At 40.8% G+C, this 20,168-nt stretch overlaps 2 protein-coding genes across 2 annotated transcripts in view; both read left to right on the top strand.

The window, feature by feature from the left end:
* Window positions 1-946, top strand: part of SLC5A3 (solute carrier family 5 (sodium/myo-inositol cotransporter), member 3) — a 2,279-nt gene extending 1,333 nt beyond the window's left edge. The window contains 1 exon segment of the mRNA XM_010290283.1: window positions 1-946. This exon segment is cut by the window's left edge and continues 20 nt beyond it. Within this exon segment, the coding sequence (XP_010288585.1) occupies window positions 1-946 (946 nt within the window).
* Window positions 947-17,850: 16,904 nt separating this feature from the next.
* Window positions 17,851-20,168, top strand: part of MRPS6 (mitochondrial ribosomal protein S6) — a 19,626-nt gene continuing 17,308 nt past the window's right edge. Inside the window, exons 1-2 of the mRNA XM_010290284.1 lie at window positions 17,851-17,865; window positions 18,802-18,941. Coding sequence (XP_010288586.1) covers window positions 17,851-17,865; window positions 18,802-18,941 — 155 coding nt within the window. The remainder of the gene's footprint in view (window positions 17,866-18,801; window positions 18,942-20,168) is intronic.

Here is a 20,168-nt window from a genome sequence, read left to right as displayed (position 1 = left end):
GAAGAGCGCGACATCTAGAGAACTGATGATTGTAGGAAGAGTCTTTGTTGCATTCATGGTAGTTATAAGCATTGCCTGGGTCCCGATAATTGTAGAAATGCAAGGTGGTCAGATGTACCTTTATATTCAAGAGGTAGCGGACTATTTGACCCCACCAGTGGCTGCTCTCTTCCTTATGGGGATCTTTTGGAAGCGTTGCAATGAGCAGGGGGCTTTCTATGGCGGAATGGCCGGGTTTGTTCTTGGAGCGATACGGTTGATACTGGCGTTTATTTATCGTGCTCCGGAGTGTAACCAGCCGGATACTAGGCCAAGCTTTATCAAAAACATCCATTACATGTATGTTGCGACAGCTCTGTTCTGGATCACTGGGATTGTGACCTTTGTAGTAAGCCTCCTCACGCCTCCGCCTACGAAGGAGCAGGTTCGGACGACCACCTTCTGGGCCGTGAAAAACAGGAACATAAAAGAGAACGCCGCAAAGGGGGAGCTGTACAAAGTACAAGAAAAGAGCATCCTCAAGTGCAATGAAAACGCTAACCATATCATTCCCAATGGCAAATCGGAAGAAAATATTAAAAATATTAAGCCGGAGGATATCAATCTTCTGGTTACTTGCAGAGATGACAGCAACCCGGTGATTTCTGTGAGTCACTCTGAAGTTGAGACACCAGTTGATTGTTACTCGAACGGACAAGCGGCTTTGATGGGGGAGAAAAAGCACGAGGAAGAGACTGATGATAGAGAGAGACATTTGAAATTCATAGATTGGTTCTGTGGCTTTAAAAGTAAAAACATGAACAAGAGAGCTGTTCGGGAGATCGAGGAAGAGACTGTTTGTTTACAAATGCTGGAAGAGACTCCAAAAGTTAAACTATTACTAAATACTGGACTGGTCTGTGTCTGTTCGCTTGGAATATTCATGTTTGTCTATTTCTCTTTGTGAGTGAATAGTGAACTTTTAAGGGTATGGCTAAACATACAGAAGTTGATACAGGTCTCTGGAGATTTTATTTGTTTTATTTTTTTTTCTTTTCAAATAACATAACTGCAACCCAGGCATTGTTTACGCTATAATTGTAAGATCAACTCAACTTTAGCCTGTTTAGAGACCATTTGAGACATGTTGTTCTATCTGCCGAAGGCAGAACGTGTTGTGTGGTGTCTCTTTATTTTATCCCTTTTGTCTTTTTTTTTTTCTTTCCCCATTTGCAGTACTAACCTTTTGTTTTTCCATGTATAGATGTATAAATATACCAAAGGCAGGCAGATGGCTGTGTCTGAAGTCAGGCAGTTACAGAGCTCAGTCAGCATTAAGGTGAAGATAACAAGTAATCATTTACCAATGTGTGAAATCTAAAAGATTAAAACTGTGTCAAAAGATTTTTTTTTTTAATGTAAGGCTGCAATGCACATTGCTGTATAGTCATTCTTTGTAACATAGCTGTATTACCTTGGCCAACGTAGCACTTCTAAATTTTGCTCATTGCTTCTATTTTTTTTCCAATTTCACATTTCTCTTGTGGCAACAACAGGAATATATTTTGTCTCATCTTGTAACACTTAAAACATGATAGCTCTTAGCTTTCTGTCGTTTTTTTTTTCTCTGTAGGAAAGTTTTTCTTTTGTAAATTCCATTACTGAAAAGTTCCTGTATTTAAAAAAGAACAACACCACCAAAACACCAAAACAAAACCCTGGAGATGACAAACTGGCAATGGAGGAGAGGGGGAAAAGGAGAAAAAAAAAAAAAGGAATACTCTTTCTTTGGGTTTTGTAGTATATTGAAATAGAGAAGTATATATTCAGCCTCTTCAGTCTCCAAACCTTTAGGACATAATTAATGTTAGCCTCTTTTTAGAGAAAAATCTGTTCATAGGTTCTACCACATGGGAAAAAGATAAGTGTGAGACTTTTCATGTCTTCAGTTTGGTAAGCACACTGAAAAATAACTCTCTTCCTCTGCTGTGTATTTCTAGAAGGAGATACTCTGTACCCTACCATTGCTGCACACTGAGTCTGTAGCGGGGGAAAAACAAGTGGGAAGACAAGAGAAGGGGGAAGTAGAAGAAAGAGGCAGAAGTGGTCCTTATTTTCCAGCGTCCTTTTGCCTCAAGTCTTCTCCCACTTCCCCTTTTACCCTGTCAAACCTTCTTTTTTAAGGAATGACTCCTGAGGGATTCTGTTTCAGGAGATAAGGAGCATGCGTAGTTGTAACGTGCGTCGGCAATTGAGGTCTGCCCATATGATTCTTCAAAAAAAAAAAAAAAAGTAAAAAAAAAAAGAAAAAAAAGTGAAACTTTTCCCAGGCAATCGCTATGATCGGTAGGTCTTGAGATGCTGAGGTTCTTTTCTCCCGGAGGATGGATGCCCAAGGTAGGGATGAACAGTTTCCAAGCGTGGATGTGTGTATGCAGCAGGTTGGTGGAGCTCAGCAGACCGAAAGGTTGCAGAGCTCGGTCCCATTCCCCCTTGGTAAAGCAGGAGAACGTGTTGCCATTCTGTGTGCTCTCGCCCTTATGCTAAACCATGTCGGGGCCTGTTTTTGGGCGCAGAGGCCATCTGACAGTGTGTGGTTGCACTCATAGTATTAAAACTCCCTTACCCTCTAGGACAGGGTGGTCATATCCAGGCTCCCTGTGCAAATAATTCCTTCAATTGTCTTTGCTCCTGAGCTCATCTCGGGCATTGTTTGGGAGAGCACGAACTGGCTAGACCAAAACCAGTCTAAGGGACCATGCTGACAGTTCAACAGCACTGATTCAAGGGTCCAGCAATGTTTCCTTGGCACATAAACAAGAACCAATCCCTATGGGTGAAATAGTTCTGTAGAGATGAATTTTGGGTTAATCCTGCCTTTGACTGCTGGAGGAAGTTTGCTTTCTAGTACAGTGGTGCTGTAAGCTGCAAGCTGTCCAAATAGCTTTTAGTAGTATGATGTATAATACATATTTTCAGATAAAATGGTTAACTTCCATTTTTGTGGGGTTTTTTTGTTTGTTTGTTTTGGTGTTGTTTTTTAAATCTACTGAAACTCATTCATTCAGAGACTTTAAACAGAGGCTGAGATGCCCCACCTTTCTCCACTGTGTTTAGTTGCTGCGACTGGAAAGTAGACTGCTCCTAAGTGGAAATACATTAATAAGTGTAGGAGCGGTGTTGCGATTTATGTAGAAGAGGAGCGTTACCATACCCAAGTCTTGATGTTAATACCACTGTGACAAGACACATTTTCTTACCGTTTGTGTGGCTGGCTTTGTTCAGAATAATATTTTACATCCTTCTTAATGGTGAAATCATAGTATGTGAAATACATTAATGGCATCTCGAGTTACTTCATTAGTGGGCTGAGTTGGGAAGGATGGTACTATAAGAAAGATGTAAAACATAGTTAATTGTTTCTATGCAGGATAAAGTAATTTAAGGCAAAATTTTATCTTAGTGGGATGAAAAAGAACAACTTGTGGAGGGTGAAGATAGTCTCAGTCCAGTAATACCTTCTTGAAAAGGCTGGGATCTGGCCAATACGCCTAATTTGGCACAGGGAAAGAGAGACTCATGTACCAGGCACTGTCCCTTAGTAACGTGGCATGTTTTTCTATCAGTGGCAGGTACTTGGGATTTTCCAGGCCAGCCCTCTTTGCTCTCAGTATTAACAAATGCATTGCCACCTAACCTGTGAAGCCAGGTTAGCTCAGGGACCCTTTTGCTTGGCTGCCATTGCTTCATCTGTGCTTGCTTTTTTCCCAGGGTGCCTTAAACGGTTAGGAAGCTGAAGGCATGGCTTTTATTGCCACCACTCTTCAGAGTGGTTTGCTTATCATGGCTTTTCCCAGGTTGTTTTGCCCTTCTCTCTTCTTCCCCAAGTCATTTGCTATTTAAAGAGAACACTGTTCAAAGAGTTAACATACAGGATGCCTGTCTCCTGTTCAGTATCACTACAGTCAGATTCATGGTGAAATTATCCTTTGACTGTGGTAAGGAGTTACAGTCCTTCACAAATGTACGGTGCAGCCTTTGACTGTTGAACTGGAGATACTCCATCTCCCAGGTAATATATTCTCACTTTTGCCAAACTAACAAGTTGCCGCATTAATCACAGCGGTAATTGGCAGTCGGTCAGGATCTTCATAAAGTAAGGCTCTTCATAAAGCATCCCCCCCATCTTTAGACCTATTATTGTGAAGAAGCTTTTAAGCAAATTATTTCTCCAGTGCTTTTTCTCTTCATTTAAAAATGTGTTTCTATGCTACTCTGCCTAATGCCAGCCTCTTCATTTGTATTCTGTTTTCATGTCTTAGAGGTCCTAGAACTTGCTAATTTTCTTTGCTGCATATAACTACTTAATAAAAGGCCTTTATAAGGAAAAAAAAAATAAGGCTTCAAGCAAACTGTCTATAGGTAAGCAAGTACCTTGCCCTATGTTATGGACCTTAGTATAAGAAGTTGCTTGAGGATTTTTTTTATAGCGTAAACATGCCTTTGCCAATCTTCTGAGCATGATCTACATGAAGGGGTGTTAACCCAGGTTAATACATTTTGGTTTAAGCACCAACTTTTTGGTTCAGTGAAACTGCAAAGTGTCTCCCATAATGGACAATCAATTCCATAAACTTTAATGCCTGGCCTCCTCCTCCTTGGTGGAACTGGCTAGTCATGCAGGGGTAGATCCAGGAGGACACATGCTTCTGTCTTGCAGCAATTGGTTTATTTATTGCCTTGAGCTTAGAACGACAGTCCTGAAAAACTTATTTTGGAATGACACCTTTTTTTTTATTTCCCTTAACTTATTTTTCTGTTAAGATATTTGATTTTTTTCCCAGAAACTTGTTAGAAGCCTTTTATTTAAAAAAGGAAAAAAAAAAAAAAGGGCTTCTTGAGAGCTTAATAGTACATTCTGGGAGGCTGTTCTTATTTAATTTTTTTTTTACATGAATGATTTGATGCTATTCTCTGCCAAAGTTTAGGGTTGTTTTTTGTTGGGGTTTTTTTGTAATTTTTCCTGTTAGCTTTTACTAACACCTAAAAGGAAATGGTGAGAGATTGTAAGAAATTAAAATGGCCTTCAGTACACCACGTGTGTACTTTCTACTCTTCCACTTCTGTGTTCCCCTTTCTGCCCTAATCCCAGAAGGGCCAGCGTGAGACTTCGGATGCACGTCATGAGAGTACTGTAACTAAGTAGTGAAAAGGATTTCCCACAAGGTTACAGTGAAGCGGGCAGAGCCATCAGAGGATCTCTGCGCCAGCACTTAAAGCAGATGATGCTTACAACTTTAAAACGTACAGCTTTATTTTTTTTATATATATATTTTTTTAAATCCTAAGATAAAGGAGGTGTTGGGAGATGCTCCCTTTCAGAGAACAGGATACATGGAAGAAGTTGGAGTTGCTAAGCTCTAGCTTTCTTGAGGAAATCTTTGGATTTAGCATGTATAGCAAAGCAAAAATACTAATCTGTTAATTTGGTATTCTGTATGTTCTGTGCCCTTAAATGTAATTGTTTTGAAAATAAAACTAACCTTGTTATGTGATGTTAAAAAGCAGACTTGTGTGCAATGTTTCAAAGTTTGTTTTTTTTTTTTTAAAAGAAAATGTTTGTATATAATTAAATGGTTTAATGTGCTTTAATTGGCCTAAGGTAAAGAGTAGTCCTAGAATGTAAACATATATAATTAGGATTTCTGATTTCACTGTGAGATCTCTGAACTCTCTTGTTTTGCAAAGTGGTTTGTTTTGTTTACAAAACACTTCTATTATTTCTTTTATGGTGTTGGTTTAAAGGCATTTGCTTCACTTCTGTTCTAATATTGAATTCATGGTATAGTGACATCTGGTGACACTTAGCATTATCAGTTTCACTGTGTAAAGTCAGACACTTTGAGCAAAAATGGTAATGATATGACAATTCTCTGTGTCTATGAATACACGTTTTTGAATGAGGTGGTTATAAAAATAGTTGCTGTGCAAAATGTTAGTAGTCTTCTTCAAGAAGAAAGCAAATTTTCTAATATCACTAGAGCAGTCTCTTCATTCATCCTCTTATTTTTAAAGCACAGTGTCAAAGTGATGCTGCTTTACCTTGTATCTCTAATACGTTTTTTTTAGATATCTGTGAAGTATTTTTGGTTTTGTTGCTGTTGTACTTTTCTGCAGATTTTATATAAAATACCAGTTAATGAACTGCCTTTTTGGTTTTTTTGTGGGGTTTTTTTTTTACTATTCAACTAAAATACATTTCAGACCAAAACCAAATGATATCATATAGCATTTGAAACCTGCCTTTTTCCTTGTCCCTTGGTTTTTTTTTTTTTTTAAATAAGCCAAATGGGCATGTAGATAAGATCACTATAATGGATCCAGGTCTCTTTTGGTAAAGTGTTATTTAAAGGTCTGTTAAGATCTTATAAGACAATATACTGAAAAAAATATTGTAGTAGGAATATAGATTTAGAAGTGTTAATGAGATTAATACAGTTTAGTTATATTGTAAGTTGCTACTGTCCATAATGACAAGCTTTTTGTCATAGAAACAATGTATGATAAATTAATTTTGGTCTAGTGTATAGAATTATCATTGCTATAAATCTTTGAAGTAAATCTGATGCAAAATTTTCATAGTTAGCATTGCTGGCCCTGTGTATACTGTTCTCTGTATACTGTATGCATATTATTTTGCCTACTGCATTAGTCTTCAAACTAAAACTCTTATTAGAGAGTATTTGGATACTTCAGACTGTGTTTCTTGCAGTTTACATTCCTTTACCATGGCATTTTGTCCTGTCTAAAAGTATTGTATGGAAATGTTTAAAAATTCTGTACAAAGTTTCAATAAAAATAGAGAAAAAAAAAAAACAAACCCAAAAAAATGAAAAAACAACAAGAATAGATATTTGTGAAGCTATTTTGGAGAACCTGTCCATAATTGTCATATGTATTCCTGTAGTAAGCCTTGCATCCCTGTATATAAAGATATTTTTTCTTTTTTCCCCTGTTATTAGAAGAAAGGGTATGGGCATTTGGTTAGAGAAGTTAAAAAAAAAAAACAAAAAACAAACAAACAAACAAAACCACAAACAAACAAAAAAAACCCCCAAAACAAACAAACCCCAAACCAACCCAAACTAGATTGTTTAAAACTGCAAGAAGAATTTAACAATCCAAAATACGGGTGCAGAGTTTGGCTGTAAGAACTTTAGGCCAACTCATGCTGTGGGGAGGTGGGGCTGGGGTGGGCTGGACTGATCTTTCTATGACCTGGAGCTCAGGGTGCTGGTAGGGCCAGGCTAGCCCCCTGATACACCCTGCAGAGCAGCAGCTTGCATACAAAACAAAATATGGGTGAACCCTCAGCAGCCTTGTTGGATATCATGTGAAATTGTGGGTTTTCTTTTTTCCTTTTTTTTTTTCCCCCCCTACTTTATCTGCTCTGTTCAGCTGCTGCTTAAGCAGTTCCTGAGTGGGACAGGTACCTTCTTACTTGGTTTGAGGGTGTCCTTAAAGTACTTCCAGTTACACTTCGCTATCCATCTGGGACTGCCCCAACCTGGATGCCTTGGTGTCTGTCTTGCGTTTATTTCTGGCTGCAATCTAGAAATTGATTCTGGTACCCAGGTCCTCTGAGGAGCCCGTGCCAGCAGTCATGCTCTGAGAATGATGTGTGTGATGCTGTCTTCTCCCTTGTAGGAAGCAGTTACGGCTTGTGGTAGTCAGTGCTATTTCATAGTTGCCTTTGGGGAGGGAAGGATACCTTCTCGTGATTTTTATTTTAAAAGGATTGAAACAGTGACACAGCTCTGTAAGCAGAGACCAAACAGGAGTTTTCCACATCCTTCTCCCTCTTGCCCCTGTCCCCCATAAGGACATATTTGAACTAATAACCATGGAAGCATGGTGTGAATCATAACTTCTTCGTTTTTCAGCAGGGAGTGGGGCAGGCCTGGTGTTTAATCACTTGTGGATCGGGGATTAAGATGCTCTTTTAGAGGTGGGATGTTGGCAAAAACTGAGAAGGACGCTAAACCCGGATTTTCAGCTTCAGAGGAAATGCTGCATTCATTAAAATTATTCTTGGTATTCTCTTCCTTTGCTGCTGTGTTCTAAAAGAAAAGTGGAAGCTTTGCTGTTGTTGACTTTTGGAGAAGAAGCTGTGGATTTGGGATGAAAAACAAGAACAGTTTCCTGCCTGTAGACTTGGTTTGGATTTGTGATTTCCAGGAGGGAGTGGGATTCCTGTGTTTTCATGAGTGGGCTGTTAATTAATTGGTTATCTAAGCTGTTTATTAAGTGATTATTCAGTGAGTAACTTTCCATTTCATTGGTTTTAAAAGATGTTCAAGAAGGCTTTTTGTCACCAGCTGGTTCCATTTGTATTAGTTAGCAAAGACCCTGTCAATCCCCAGTTTAATGTTTCTTTGGGTGTGGAGTCCTGGCCCAGGCAAGTTGTGGGCAGGTTCAATAAATGCTGCAGCAGCATTTATTTTGAGGGTTCACTGGAAAAACCCAAGGAGATGGTGGTAATGAGTACTCTTTGCCTGCTGGCTCTGAAGTGAATTCTCCCTCCTTGGATGTGGCTGTGCATGTTCTTGTGCCAGGAAAGTGAAGAAGCCAGGAGGTTTCAGCTCCGTGCTCTCTTCCTGCCTGTCTAGCAAGCACGTTTAATTAGGTTGTGCTTAATGATTTGCTTTTTTGAGGGTTTTTTTGAGGTGTTTGTAGAATAAGGTGACAGTTTGACTTCATGGTCATGATGCTTATAACCCTTTAATTTGTCAGCAACTATTTTTAATACTTATCTGAACAACGGAACTAGTTTTGTAAGTTAGCTTTGAGAATCTTAATATATATGCTGTAGCGTACAGGAGAATTTGAGCAAGTAATTGCCAGGGTTCACTTTCACTTGTGCACACGAAGTTGGTCAAAACAGTGTGACTGCCACCTTAAATACTATTGAGGCTCACAGCCAAAAATAGTTACTTCTCTGCAAAAGTGTGAGGATTTAAAAATGATGGCTATGGTCCTTCACGCACTCTTTGGAAAGTTCTTTCACTAACCACGTTCAGCTTTTGCTTAGTCCTGACTCTTCTTTGTTCTCCTACGGCAGTAAGGGTGTGCATGCTGGTGTAACAGCTATGTGTTAGGAACCAGATCTCTAGCTCTTTAAAGACTTCTTTCATAGAAGGGAGCTCGTCAGTGGCTTAGACTGGTGTGGATGGTGCTAGCGGTACACCGTAGGTCTGGTGTGTTGGGGGCTTGGAATATATCCTGACACCTGACTGCTACAGTGGATGCTTTGGACAGTTGCAGGTATTTCTCCCGAGGCTGGACTACGGCTGGCACTCCGAGGCGGAAGCCTCCAACCCAGAGAATGTAAAAATTAACTGTGTTTGGCCTTTGCAGCTGTGACTCAACCAAACTAGTGTTTGTCTTCTGGCAGTGCCCCTTTCCTTTGCTGCCGTGCAGATTTCCCCCAATTACAGAGGTGTGAAAGCTGATCTGAAAAATGCTGAACGTGCCCAGAGCAATTACGCTGGAAGAATCTCTGTGGTTTCAGAGCTGCCTGCACGTGTACCAGGAGTGAGCTGTGCCCTGCGGGGAAAAGCACCAGGCTCAGTATCACGTGGCAGGCGGCTTGTGAGCTCTGGTCATGTTGCGTTCCGTTTCCAACACACCGAAGCCCTTGTCCTTCTTGAGAATACCATTGACTTTGTCCCTGAAGCATCTAGGGAAGCAACTGGTAACAGTGGTTTGATTTGTGTTCCTTCCCCACCTTGCAGAGAAGCTAGAGAATGGAGGTGCCCTGCAGCTGAAGGAGCGATTAGCTCCGCGTTCAGGCAGCGTTTTCCTTTCAAACACTTGGGACAAGGGGATGCTGGGCTTCAGCTTACCTTCGAAATAGCAGCCATCACATTTGGAGCCTTTCTGTCAGTGTTTTCCAAGCTGGTGTTAAACTTTTCTATTCACCCACATACTTTAAATAAGTTGATGAGGGAAAATAATAGGGGAGCCATACATGCATTATAAAGAGATGGAAACAAGGCTGAGTTAGAGGGGAGAGATTGAAAGAAAGAGCTTATTTGAGAATGGAATTCTTATGCAGAATTAAAATTCTTGCTTAAAATTAGTCTTGTCTTGAGAAATTTAATAGTATAGGTGACATTCTTGAGAAGTAAGCGTCCAAATTTAAGTTCCAACTTAATTCTGGTGCTGGGTTGTATGTGTTATTTTTCATCCACAGCCTGTTTTCATATGATATGAAAAGAAGAAAAACTGCTTACTAAGCAAAATTGCACCACAAGACCAGAGGAGGCATAACCAGCTTTCTCAACAAAGCAGTAAACTATCAGTCATCTTTAATCTTGGAAGATGGGGAGGAAGAAAGAGCAAAACTTCTGCTCTCTGTGGTGGTAAAATCCTGAATACATCTAAAAGAACTGTCATGCACAGGATTTCTTTTTTAAACTTTTCTAAGGATGACGATGCAGACCTGGGTTAGTCTAGGCTGCACAATTAAGTCTGGCTTTACATTTTGCTTATCTCAGGGCCTTCTGAAGGTGGATCCGTGAGGTTGGGCAATTGTAGTCCAAACGCTTGAGGAATCCAAGGGAAAGTTTGAGAAGTCAGAAAAAGTTTCAGGTTATCTTAAAACTGGTAGCTCATTGCTTTGGGGAGAAGAATTGATGACCTGAATTGGCAAACTGCAACCACGTATCCCCTTGCAATGTGCTCAGGAAGAGGTTTACCAGTGAGAAGTAGGGAGATAGTGAAAGAAGCACTGGCTTCTTGCCTGTGGTTCCAGCTTCTGTATCACAGCATTGGAGAAGGCTTCTTTTCCTCTCACCTTCCCCTTTTTCTGCTCCTACTGATACCTGTTTGTTATCTTTTTGTTCTTTTCATTGGACTGTCTTCTGTTTTTCCTCTTAAACACAACCAATGTGGAAACAACAGGAATTGCATGCAAGTGTGTGTGTGTGTGCGTGCGCATGCATTTCAAAGGCCAGGGAGAAAAGGTGTTTGAAATTAACTCCCTCCATGTGTTTTTTGTTGTTGTTGTTGTTGTGGGGTTTTTTTTTTCCTTTCCACTCTTGATTATTTAAGCTTAATGATTATATAAAGTAAACTTGATGAAATATATTCACATCTAAAAGTCATGAGAGTAGCAAAACTTACTTGTAGTTTCTGGTAAGCTTGGTCTTAGCAGGTTTCTGATAAGTAGACTTTAGCTGACTGGGAGTGTTACATTGAAGTCCATATTATAATTTATTGTGGTTGAGAAGAAGAGAGTAAGTTTTGAAATGGGGTTTTAAGGAAGGTGTTTAGTTGATTCTGAAGTTGTGGCCAATTGTTACGTTAACTGTTTTTGGTAAGAAACCCTTGAAATGGCCCTGAACTGTGGAGGATTCAGTTGCTGTTTACTTCAGACTTACAAGACACCTTCTAGAGTTGTTCTGAGAAATTAGCAAGGGTATCAACTCTCTAAAATGAATTAAATTCAGCAAAGTTCAGTATTGAGACTGATGTATTTAACTGTGACTTGGTATTTATAGGGTACTTCTGTTGCTTAGGTTTTAGTTCAGTTTCTTCAAAAATTTCCTTTGATCTTAAATGTTGAATTAAAAAAGAGGTATATTGTGGAATTTAGATTCTTTGAAGAAGAAAGGTAGATTTTGAATCAGAAGAGACAGTAGCATCACTTTGACTTTAAAAGTTGCTGCTTCCTCTGCATCCAGGTCCCTAGGCTTCATATTCGCATCAGGTGAAGTTGTTAGTTCCTTAGCTTATACCCCATTAAAATGCTAATTAAAGATCTGTTTTGAGGATTGGGTGTTATTTTTAATTCAGACTGAGTCAATTTTGATCACTCCTCCAAACTTTTTTTTGGTGACTTTGCTGCTATAATTTTCCCGCTATTTGCCAAATCCGTTTCTAGAATAGTATCATGACTTTTTGTTCAATCAGTGTTTGATGGAAATACGAAATGGTTACCACGTTCAGGAGCGCCTGGGTTTCTCCCATTTGTTCCTTATTCTATGTTGGGAAAATTGTACTGTCATAGTTACAGAAACCTCTGTCCCTACCTAGTGCTGCCCTATGTCCAACTTTCCCTAGACCGATCCCTCCCCACCCCTGCTTGGGTCTGGACTTCCAGGCAGATGCCCTCACATTTTTGTTGCTCAGTTTCTGGACATCCTGATTGCACTCATCAATCACATGCAGGCCATTTTTAGCAGGGGTGCAGGACGGCTCCCACATCTTCTGTTTGCTTGATCTACCGTTTTTATCTTTATTTTGATCTTTTCTGAATAGTACATATCCCTCAGTGGTTGTACCCTGCTTGGGACTGTGTTGTTTATGTTCTGTGCTGTTTATGCTTTTATAGTAATTGCAACTTTGCATCTTGTACCAGGAGTTCAAGTGTGTTCCCTAGGCAGATAAAGAACAACCCTGCCACCAGCTGTGTTGTATGCCTGGCTATGGTTTTTACTAATATTAGCACTAATTTTTTCTTTGCTGTCCATTCTTAATCTGCTGATTGTTTTTTCATCTGTTTGCTGTGTCTTCTTGTGTACTAAAACTGGGTGTGACAATTAAATGACTCTTTCCAGCTTCCCCTTGTTTCTCATTGCAAAGCTCTTCTTTCTTATGCCAGTGTTTATCTTGGCTAGTTCACAAATCTGTGTGTGGTTTTTTTATCATTTTCACTAATAAATTTCTAGTGGTTTATTATGTAGTAAATGACAGTAAGGAGTTGTTTTGCTCCCTAGTTTTGCTGCTTTTGAATTGCAGCTTTCTTCTAAACATAGATTTTGCATTCTTTGATTTCCACCTCAGTAAATAATCTCAGAACAACCTTTTGTAACTGTTTAACAACCAAAAAAAGACATAATTTTATCCTACTGCTACGACATTGAAGGGATAATCCAGCTAATTATGATGGATTTCTTTCTGTTTATAATTTAAGATGTGCCCACTGACTTTAAATGCTTCCTGTTGAATGAAATAAGTAGCCAGAAGAATTCGAGTACAGTCTTATCCCTAAAACTTAAGTATTTGGTGTCTGCTTCCTTTTCTCCCTCTAAAGACTCTTTGTGGAGGAGCTTTGCTGGCTTGAGAAGGCTTCTTTTTTAGACGGTTCTGTTTTTTCTATCTCTTTGACTTTCTGTCCTCTCTTGAGCTCTCTCTGACTAGCTAATGAGATGGCAAATTGAGCAGTGGTGTGGAGTCTTTTCACATGGCTCTAGTTCCAGCTGTGTCGTCGTCCTTCCCTTTAGGATTGGGTGGGTGGCTCCTTGTTTTTTAGGGGACACCAGCGTTACAAAAGCTTTATTTCAAGCACTTGCCACGTTTCTGGTCTGTCTTCAAGCTGTTCTTTGCAGCTTCATGGCGATGACCTCATGTCTTTTGGCCTCTGGTAGAACAGAAGATACTTTGCTGTCAGTATTCCCCATTTTTTTTCTGTTCACCTATTTTTAATACACTTGCTGGTTGCCATGTGAGTTCTGTATGACTGATAAAAACCTTGCTATAGCTTTTACTCACGCTGGTGGTATATAACTTCCCTTCAAAAAGAGCTTGTTGGTGCTGTGTTGCAGTACTTGCTGGTTATTACCGTGCATTTGTGGCTTTGATACTGGGCGATAGTTGATGGAGCACCCCAGTCCATTTCCATTTGCCCAGTCTCGTGATGCTGAAGAAGGCTGAGCATTAAACAGCTTTATGCTCACTTGGGTGATAATGACTGGCAAGGAGAAGGGGAGAAGCCAGAGATATGGAGGAAGTGCTTAGGGCATGGTGTTCAGCTGTGTTTGCGTGGCACCTGGGGCTATGTATAACTTTATGGAAGTAGTGGAGTTTTAAATAAACTGAACGAGACTCTTCGTGGAAAGGTGCCCAATGATCTCAGTGCATGTAGTTCCCGCAGCATCGGCAGCAGCTGTGCAGTGCATCCACCTGGTAAACATGGCTACAGCGATCCTCATCTGTGGAGAAAGCCAATGATACACAGAATGTTTGTAATGTACCTCTGTTATGATTGTTTTGCCCGGCAGATACAGGGTTGACATACTAGTTAACATGTTTCTTCTGGGCAGCTTTAAGTTTAAAAAATGTGGGAGTAGAGGAGTGCGGAATTTTGATCTGTAGACAACAGTCCTTCAGTTACTTCTTCCAGGGGCAGTTTTCCAAGGAAAAGCCCTTCGACAGACTGCAGTGACTTCCCTCCTTTTCCTTCCACAGCTTGGTCGGGTCGGTAGGGTTGTACCTTTCTGAGAACAAGGTAACTACTTGTGGCCAAATGATAGCGAACCAAGTTCACTAACAAAGTTCACCAAATTCGCTAAGGGTGAAGCCAGTTGAAAGGGCTTTGGCTTGACTATGCCTGCTGGAGGGGGAACCAGAGCTCGCATTACGTACCAGTGCTTACAAGTTCTTGCTAACACTTCTTGCTCTCCACCATGGATATCCTGGCACCAGCTTCCATTTTCTCCTTTTCTGTCCCCCATCTTTGCTTCCCCACATCTGTGGTATTGGAATTAGTGCTGGCTGTTCAGGAAAAAATGTTGTGGCTCCTGGGTTGGGAGCCAGGCAATACCATTTCCTATGTCCTCAACTGGTCTGGCTCTGAAGCAAACCAAGGAACCTGTGTCTGTGGACATTATGGTTAGCAAAGGCTAGCCTATATATAGTTTGGTTGATTGCTTTAGGCAAGCTATGATAAACCATGATCTTTTTTGGGGTGGAAGAATGAGAGGGATTACAGTGACAAGCTTTCAAAACCAACAGTTAGTTTATGTTTTCAAAGTATGTCCACAAGTGGGGAGGTTGCAAAAATGCGTAATATTTTACAATCCTTAATGTAGAAATCTGTGGCTTTCTTTTCTTGTTCTTTTTGTTTTGTTTTGTTTTTAAATACATGGGACTTGATCTTAGGCTTCATTGTGTTTTAGAAACTGCACATCATGTTGGACATGCAGCCACTTGGGGAATGTGCTGATCTGTTGGCATGTATGAAAGACAAAAAGCTTATGTGTCATTTGAGGGTATGAGGGATCTAGAGGAGTAAGCTTACCCAATAACCTTTAACTTAAACCTGCACGGTTATTAAGAAGGGTACGTCAGATAATTCCACTGCTGGACATACAGCTGTTCGTCTAAAGATCTCAATCAATTAAGATCTCTTTTGAATAGAGCTCTGTTTATGGATCAGCATTTTTTAATGCAAGTAGCAACCGTAAACTTAACAGCATTTTTATTCATTGACCTGACAGATTTCTCCTGTGATAATTGTCTGAGCACCACGGGGGCTTCAGCAACCTAACCACACACAGCAGGCACAGTGGGAGAAGACTTGAATGGCAGATCCTATTGCTTTCCAAGAGTGTATTTTCAAGCTTAGGGTTGGAAGCACTACAGGTGCGCTGCAGTGCACAAAAATATTAAAGCCGTTAGGTTAGCTGCCCTTTCTCTCATTTCCCTTACTAGTGTGGGTAAGTAAAATCCTAATGGTCGGTGTCAGATTCTTGTTTAAAAGGTAAAACCTTCTAGATAGTAGTGCGTACCTTGGTGCCTGCTTCACAAACTCAATTGTTCTTGTTTTTTTCTCTTCTTTCTTGAAGCCAGATTTCTGGTATGGTTCGTACAGCATTAAACTATGGATATTACTAGCAGCTCTGTTACCCTCGTTTTTGGCTTGTCTGTGTGAAGTTGCTGCTTCACAACAAATGAGGGTGTCTCACCAGTAGCTCCTGATTTAGATGGGTTTGAGTGCTGAGATCCTGCATGGATGGAAGCAGCATAAAACCTACCTAGAGCTAGGCTAGCTTCTCTCGCTGTTGTGCTGTGTAAGTCAAGCTGAACCAGCCATAAGGAGCTTGGGTAGAAATTCTTCATGGGGAAAGTCTTAAGAAAAAAGCCTCTGCTCCCTTCTTTCCCCTTGTGTTTTGGCATTTGTGGAGTGTGGAGGACAGGGTCAAGGAAAGCAGAGCTGCTGCTTTTCTCTGGCTGTTACCAATGTTTCTCCAATAGCAGGAGTTTGAAAGAACACTTTCCACTTTGGCAAAACAACATGTGGGTGTGATGCAGAGTAAGAGATTTATTCTGTGCCCTCTCCAAGTTGCTAGCATTATTGTGAAGACCCTACTTAATCTCCTTACTTGGCTTTTCTTGATTCTGTTCCTCACCTTCAGTCCTGTCAGCTCAGCCGACAGATTTCACAGTCACCCTTCCCACTCCTTGAGTACTGTTCAAAGTACTGAGGGAGTAACATGCCATGGCTGCTGCTTCCCAGTTCTTCTCTGATAGTATTTGCTTGTCCTTCTCCTTGGGTTTGTGGAGAGATAGAGGACTGCATGTGACTGCTAGGTGGTAGTTGTCAGACATATTAGAGGCTGAAAACACAAAATACGAGCATATAGAGAAGACTAAGAATCCAGTCTTGAAGAAAATCCTTGTGTTGATGGGATACTCTCTAGTATGCAGAAGTATTTGAGAGACAAGAGATAGATTTAAAGGGGGGAATGAAAGTATTAACATGGTCAGCATCAACAGCTGGTCAGCATCATCATCTGTAGCATTGACATGCGAGTGCCTACGTGAGTTTACAGAATTGGTTTTATGCCATTTTTCTAGCACAAGGCTGTATAGCTGTGGTCTGCCTGTCCACCTGTCAGTCTCTCCTTTATAAGTTTGGAACATACTGGTTTTGTTCCAGGTAAGCTTGAACGAGTTTTGGAAATCTCAGAAATGCAGGCTCCTGTAACTTTTGTGGGAATGGCTTGCTTTGTGACAGGAGACCAAAAAGAGTTGTAAGGAGACCCAATAAATTCTGCAAACATTTTGGGGAAGGAGGATCTAAGCATGAAAGGTGCTTACTTGAAAATCTAATGAGTCATAATGGAGGCAGCCATCCTAAGTCAACTGAAAAATAGCGTTATTCCTGATTTTGAGCTAAAATATTATTTAAATTAATATAGTATTATCCATAAGATCTCTTAATCCCTTCATCCTAACTTTTCACACTGTGACAAGAGATACCTTTGGTTATTTTGTCTCTTGTGAGAAATAATAGTTTTAGCGTATAGAACAACTTTGGCAACAGGGTAGCAACATTTCTTGGTGTGTGAACATACTTCTCTGGTCCCTGTAATTGTTTTACAGCACAATCTAAACATATATTGGAAAAAAAAGGTCCAGGCCTTTTTGCTGACCTTATAACTGTTTAGGCTCTTTGAGTTGAAAATAAATTTCCCAAACAGTTTGTGCAGACGGAGAGAAGGGGATAAAATTTCTGATTGATAGTGAGGAGCACTAGGTGTGATCCCATGATTGACTCTTGACTGCCACAGGGCAGTTAGCCCATGGAAACAAGAAAATGTACTTCAGGTCTTTCAAAGAGCAGTCAACGCTGCAAAACTTTGTATGTTGAACATCTCTGCTCTGCATTTGGAGGCTCTTTCAGATCACCTTGTATCCTCAGAAAAATGAAGGAAAAATTGCACATGCCAGAGCATGGACTGCACTGCATGTCATGAGATTCTGGTACTACCTTTTCCCACCAATTTCCGTTAAGGGATCTGGACATTAAAAAACCCTTTTTTGTAGTCAAGGTGTACATCTCTACCTTAGACTTAGGAAACTAACTTTTAGTTATCTTATACATAAGGGGATTGAAGGCTCACACAAGTTTTCTTGTGGCTGAGAAGGGACAGTGAAATTGTTATGGTGGTCTGATTTAACAAAATAAAACCTGAATACAGCTGAAAATCAGCTCTTTCATTGCTTTTCTATTTACAGCTGTTGCTAACTCACTGGACAAGTAGACTTGGGAATAGATCTTGATGTGAAACGTTGTGAGGAATGCAGAAGAAAGCTGTAAGTTTGGTTTGTGTTCAGTTGGACATCCATTTAGTTTCCTTTCTCTGTAGGAGATCTGTTTCTTAAAATACTTCTTGTTGCTGAGAGTATATAAGTTTGCAGTTGTTTTCAAAACATTCTAATTTGTACTTTATTAACATTTTGTAGATATTGTCGAGTGTCATTACTGAAATGATTCAGCACTCTAAAGAGCCCTGATAGGCAGTGAGCAAGAAAACGTTGCATCTGTTTTACCTACTGTTTTTTGGCTGCCTGTCCCTCAAACTTGTTTTTCTAAGGAGTGAAATCTCTGCATGTTAGACTAATTACTGCACGTCAGTTCCTTAACTCTTAAAAAGGCTTGGGTGTCGGCTGTGCAAAAGTAATGAGATGTGCAGTGATTTAGCCAAGGGGCCAAATAGCTATTACGCACGTGCAGTTGAAATGACCATGTGCAGTTGAAATGACCATATAAAATGAATGCGGTGCTAATTGTTGTCTCTGTAGCAAGCCACAGATTAGTGTTCCCTCCACACTGTTCACTTTAAATGTTGCAGTGAACAGTATTATAATGAGCATGGATGGTCCAGGCACCTTAAAACTGTTGCCAGTTCATAATGGCTCTTTGCCACATATATTTACTTACACCTGTGCAAGGGTCAGCCAAAGTGATACCAGGTGAGTTAAATCCATTAACTGTTTCCTTTTTCCTGTTGTTGTTGGGGCCTGACTTCAGAATTTGTTGCCATAATTCACAGAGGAATTGGCTGTTTGTTCTTAAAAATTTTCTTCCTTAGGAGGAGGTCTGTTTCTGCTTCTGCCTTGTCCTCTCAGGTTACAGAATGATCTCGTCCAGTGCTGAGCCGTGCAAGCACAGGTGTCCCCACTCATCACAGAATAAGAATAAACAGATTTGTGTACATTTCCCGCTTTCTCTTCTTTTTTCTTTTAAAGCCTGAGACTGCAGCTGTGCTGAAGCGCACTGTTGAGGCTCTTATGGAGAGAGGAGCCATTGTGAGGAACCTAGAAAACCTGGGAGAAAAGTCTCTGCCTTACAAAATCTCCAAGCACAAGGAGCGCCACAGAAGAGGAGGGTATGCGTGATGTGTTTTTTCCTTAAAATCCTTTAAGTGCTCCTTTAAAAAGTACATAAGTAACTCTCATTGTCTGGTCTTCCTTGTGCTTTTTGGGAGTACACTTGTACTGTCTGTGATCTCAGTAAGGTGCTGCGTGGCTGTTTGTGCATGGGTGTGTTCTGCTTCTAGTGTTTTGCGTCTTTTATTCTGTGTGGTGCCGGCTTTTTGTCGTCATGTAACAAGTAGCCCGAGTCCCGCAGAACTACTTTCCCCACCATACACAATATTATTTTGTTATGCCATTTTTACGTAACTATTTTCGAAGCCAATCAGGCTGTTTACTGATAAAAGCCATACTTAATCTGCCGGCTGCTAATTGGCAGGATTGATTCTTTTTCTCTAATGCATCTGAACTAAATGTTAATTACCATGTGTACCCCGTAAGACTTCCTTGTGTTTCTGATACAGCTTTGGTTAAGGAGGTTAAAGACGACCATGTGGTTTACAGGAAGCACGATAAATGCAAGTGAAGCTGTGAAGCGGCATCTTGGATGTGCGCAGGTGGAAGGTGCTGCGGCTCGTGCCCCCCGCTCACTTACGCCGGCGTGTTGTTGCTCCTCGAGGCTACCTCCGAAATGGATGCTGGCTCTCGCAAGGACTGAGGAATGTTGCTAGGCAACCCGCACTGCGGCGGGGCTGCCTGCGGTAATCAAAATAACAACTGGTGACACGCTCCTCCTAGTCCCTGTAATGCACCTGTGGGTAATCATCGGCTGGTTGGCCGACCTGCCTACCTGCCCTCCTCCTGGAGGGGCGTTTGGCACTGGGGAAGGCGAGGTGACTCCAGCGGTGCACCTTTTATGAAGCCCTTCTTGGATCATCTTCCCCAGGGGTGACTCACGGTTTCGCTCCCTCTTCTGAGGACCTCTTCATTCTCCTGCGAAGTGTCAGGAGTGGTGACAGCTGCCAGTTAAAGCAGACTGACAGAAGGGGTGGGGGAGGAAATCTCCACCATGTGCCTGTTACTTAACTGAAAGCAATGGAGTTGTGGCCGTGACTGTTTTGCACTCCTGCTCTGCAGTGTCCTTCACAACATGGCTTGATCCTGCCAGTTTTGCATTTTAGGATGAAGTCTTGAAACCTACACATGGGAGCTAATCAAAGCCTTGTCTCAAGACATAATTACTAATTACCTCATCCTTCTGTTGGAATTGAAGCATTTTATAAACATTCAAGTCTTTCCCG

Source organism: Phaethon lepturus, unplaced genomic scaffold, assembly GCF_000687285.1.
Source record: "Phaethon lepturus isolate BGI_N335 unplaced genomic scaffold, ASM68728v1 scaffold277, whole genome shotgun sequence".
NCBI classification, from domain to species: Eukaryota; Metazoa; Chordata; class Aves; order Phaethontiformes; family Phaethontidae; genus Phaethon; species Phaethon lepturus.
This window is presented reverse-complemented; position numbering and strand designations above follow the sequence as displayed.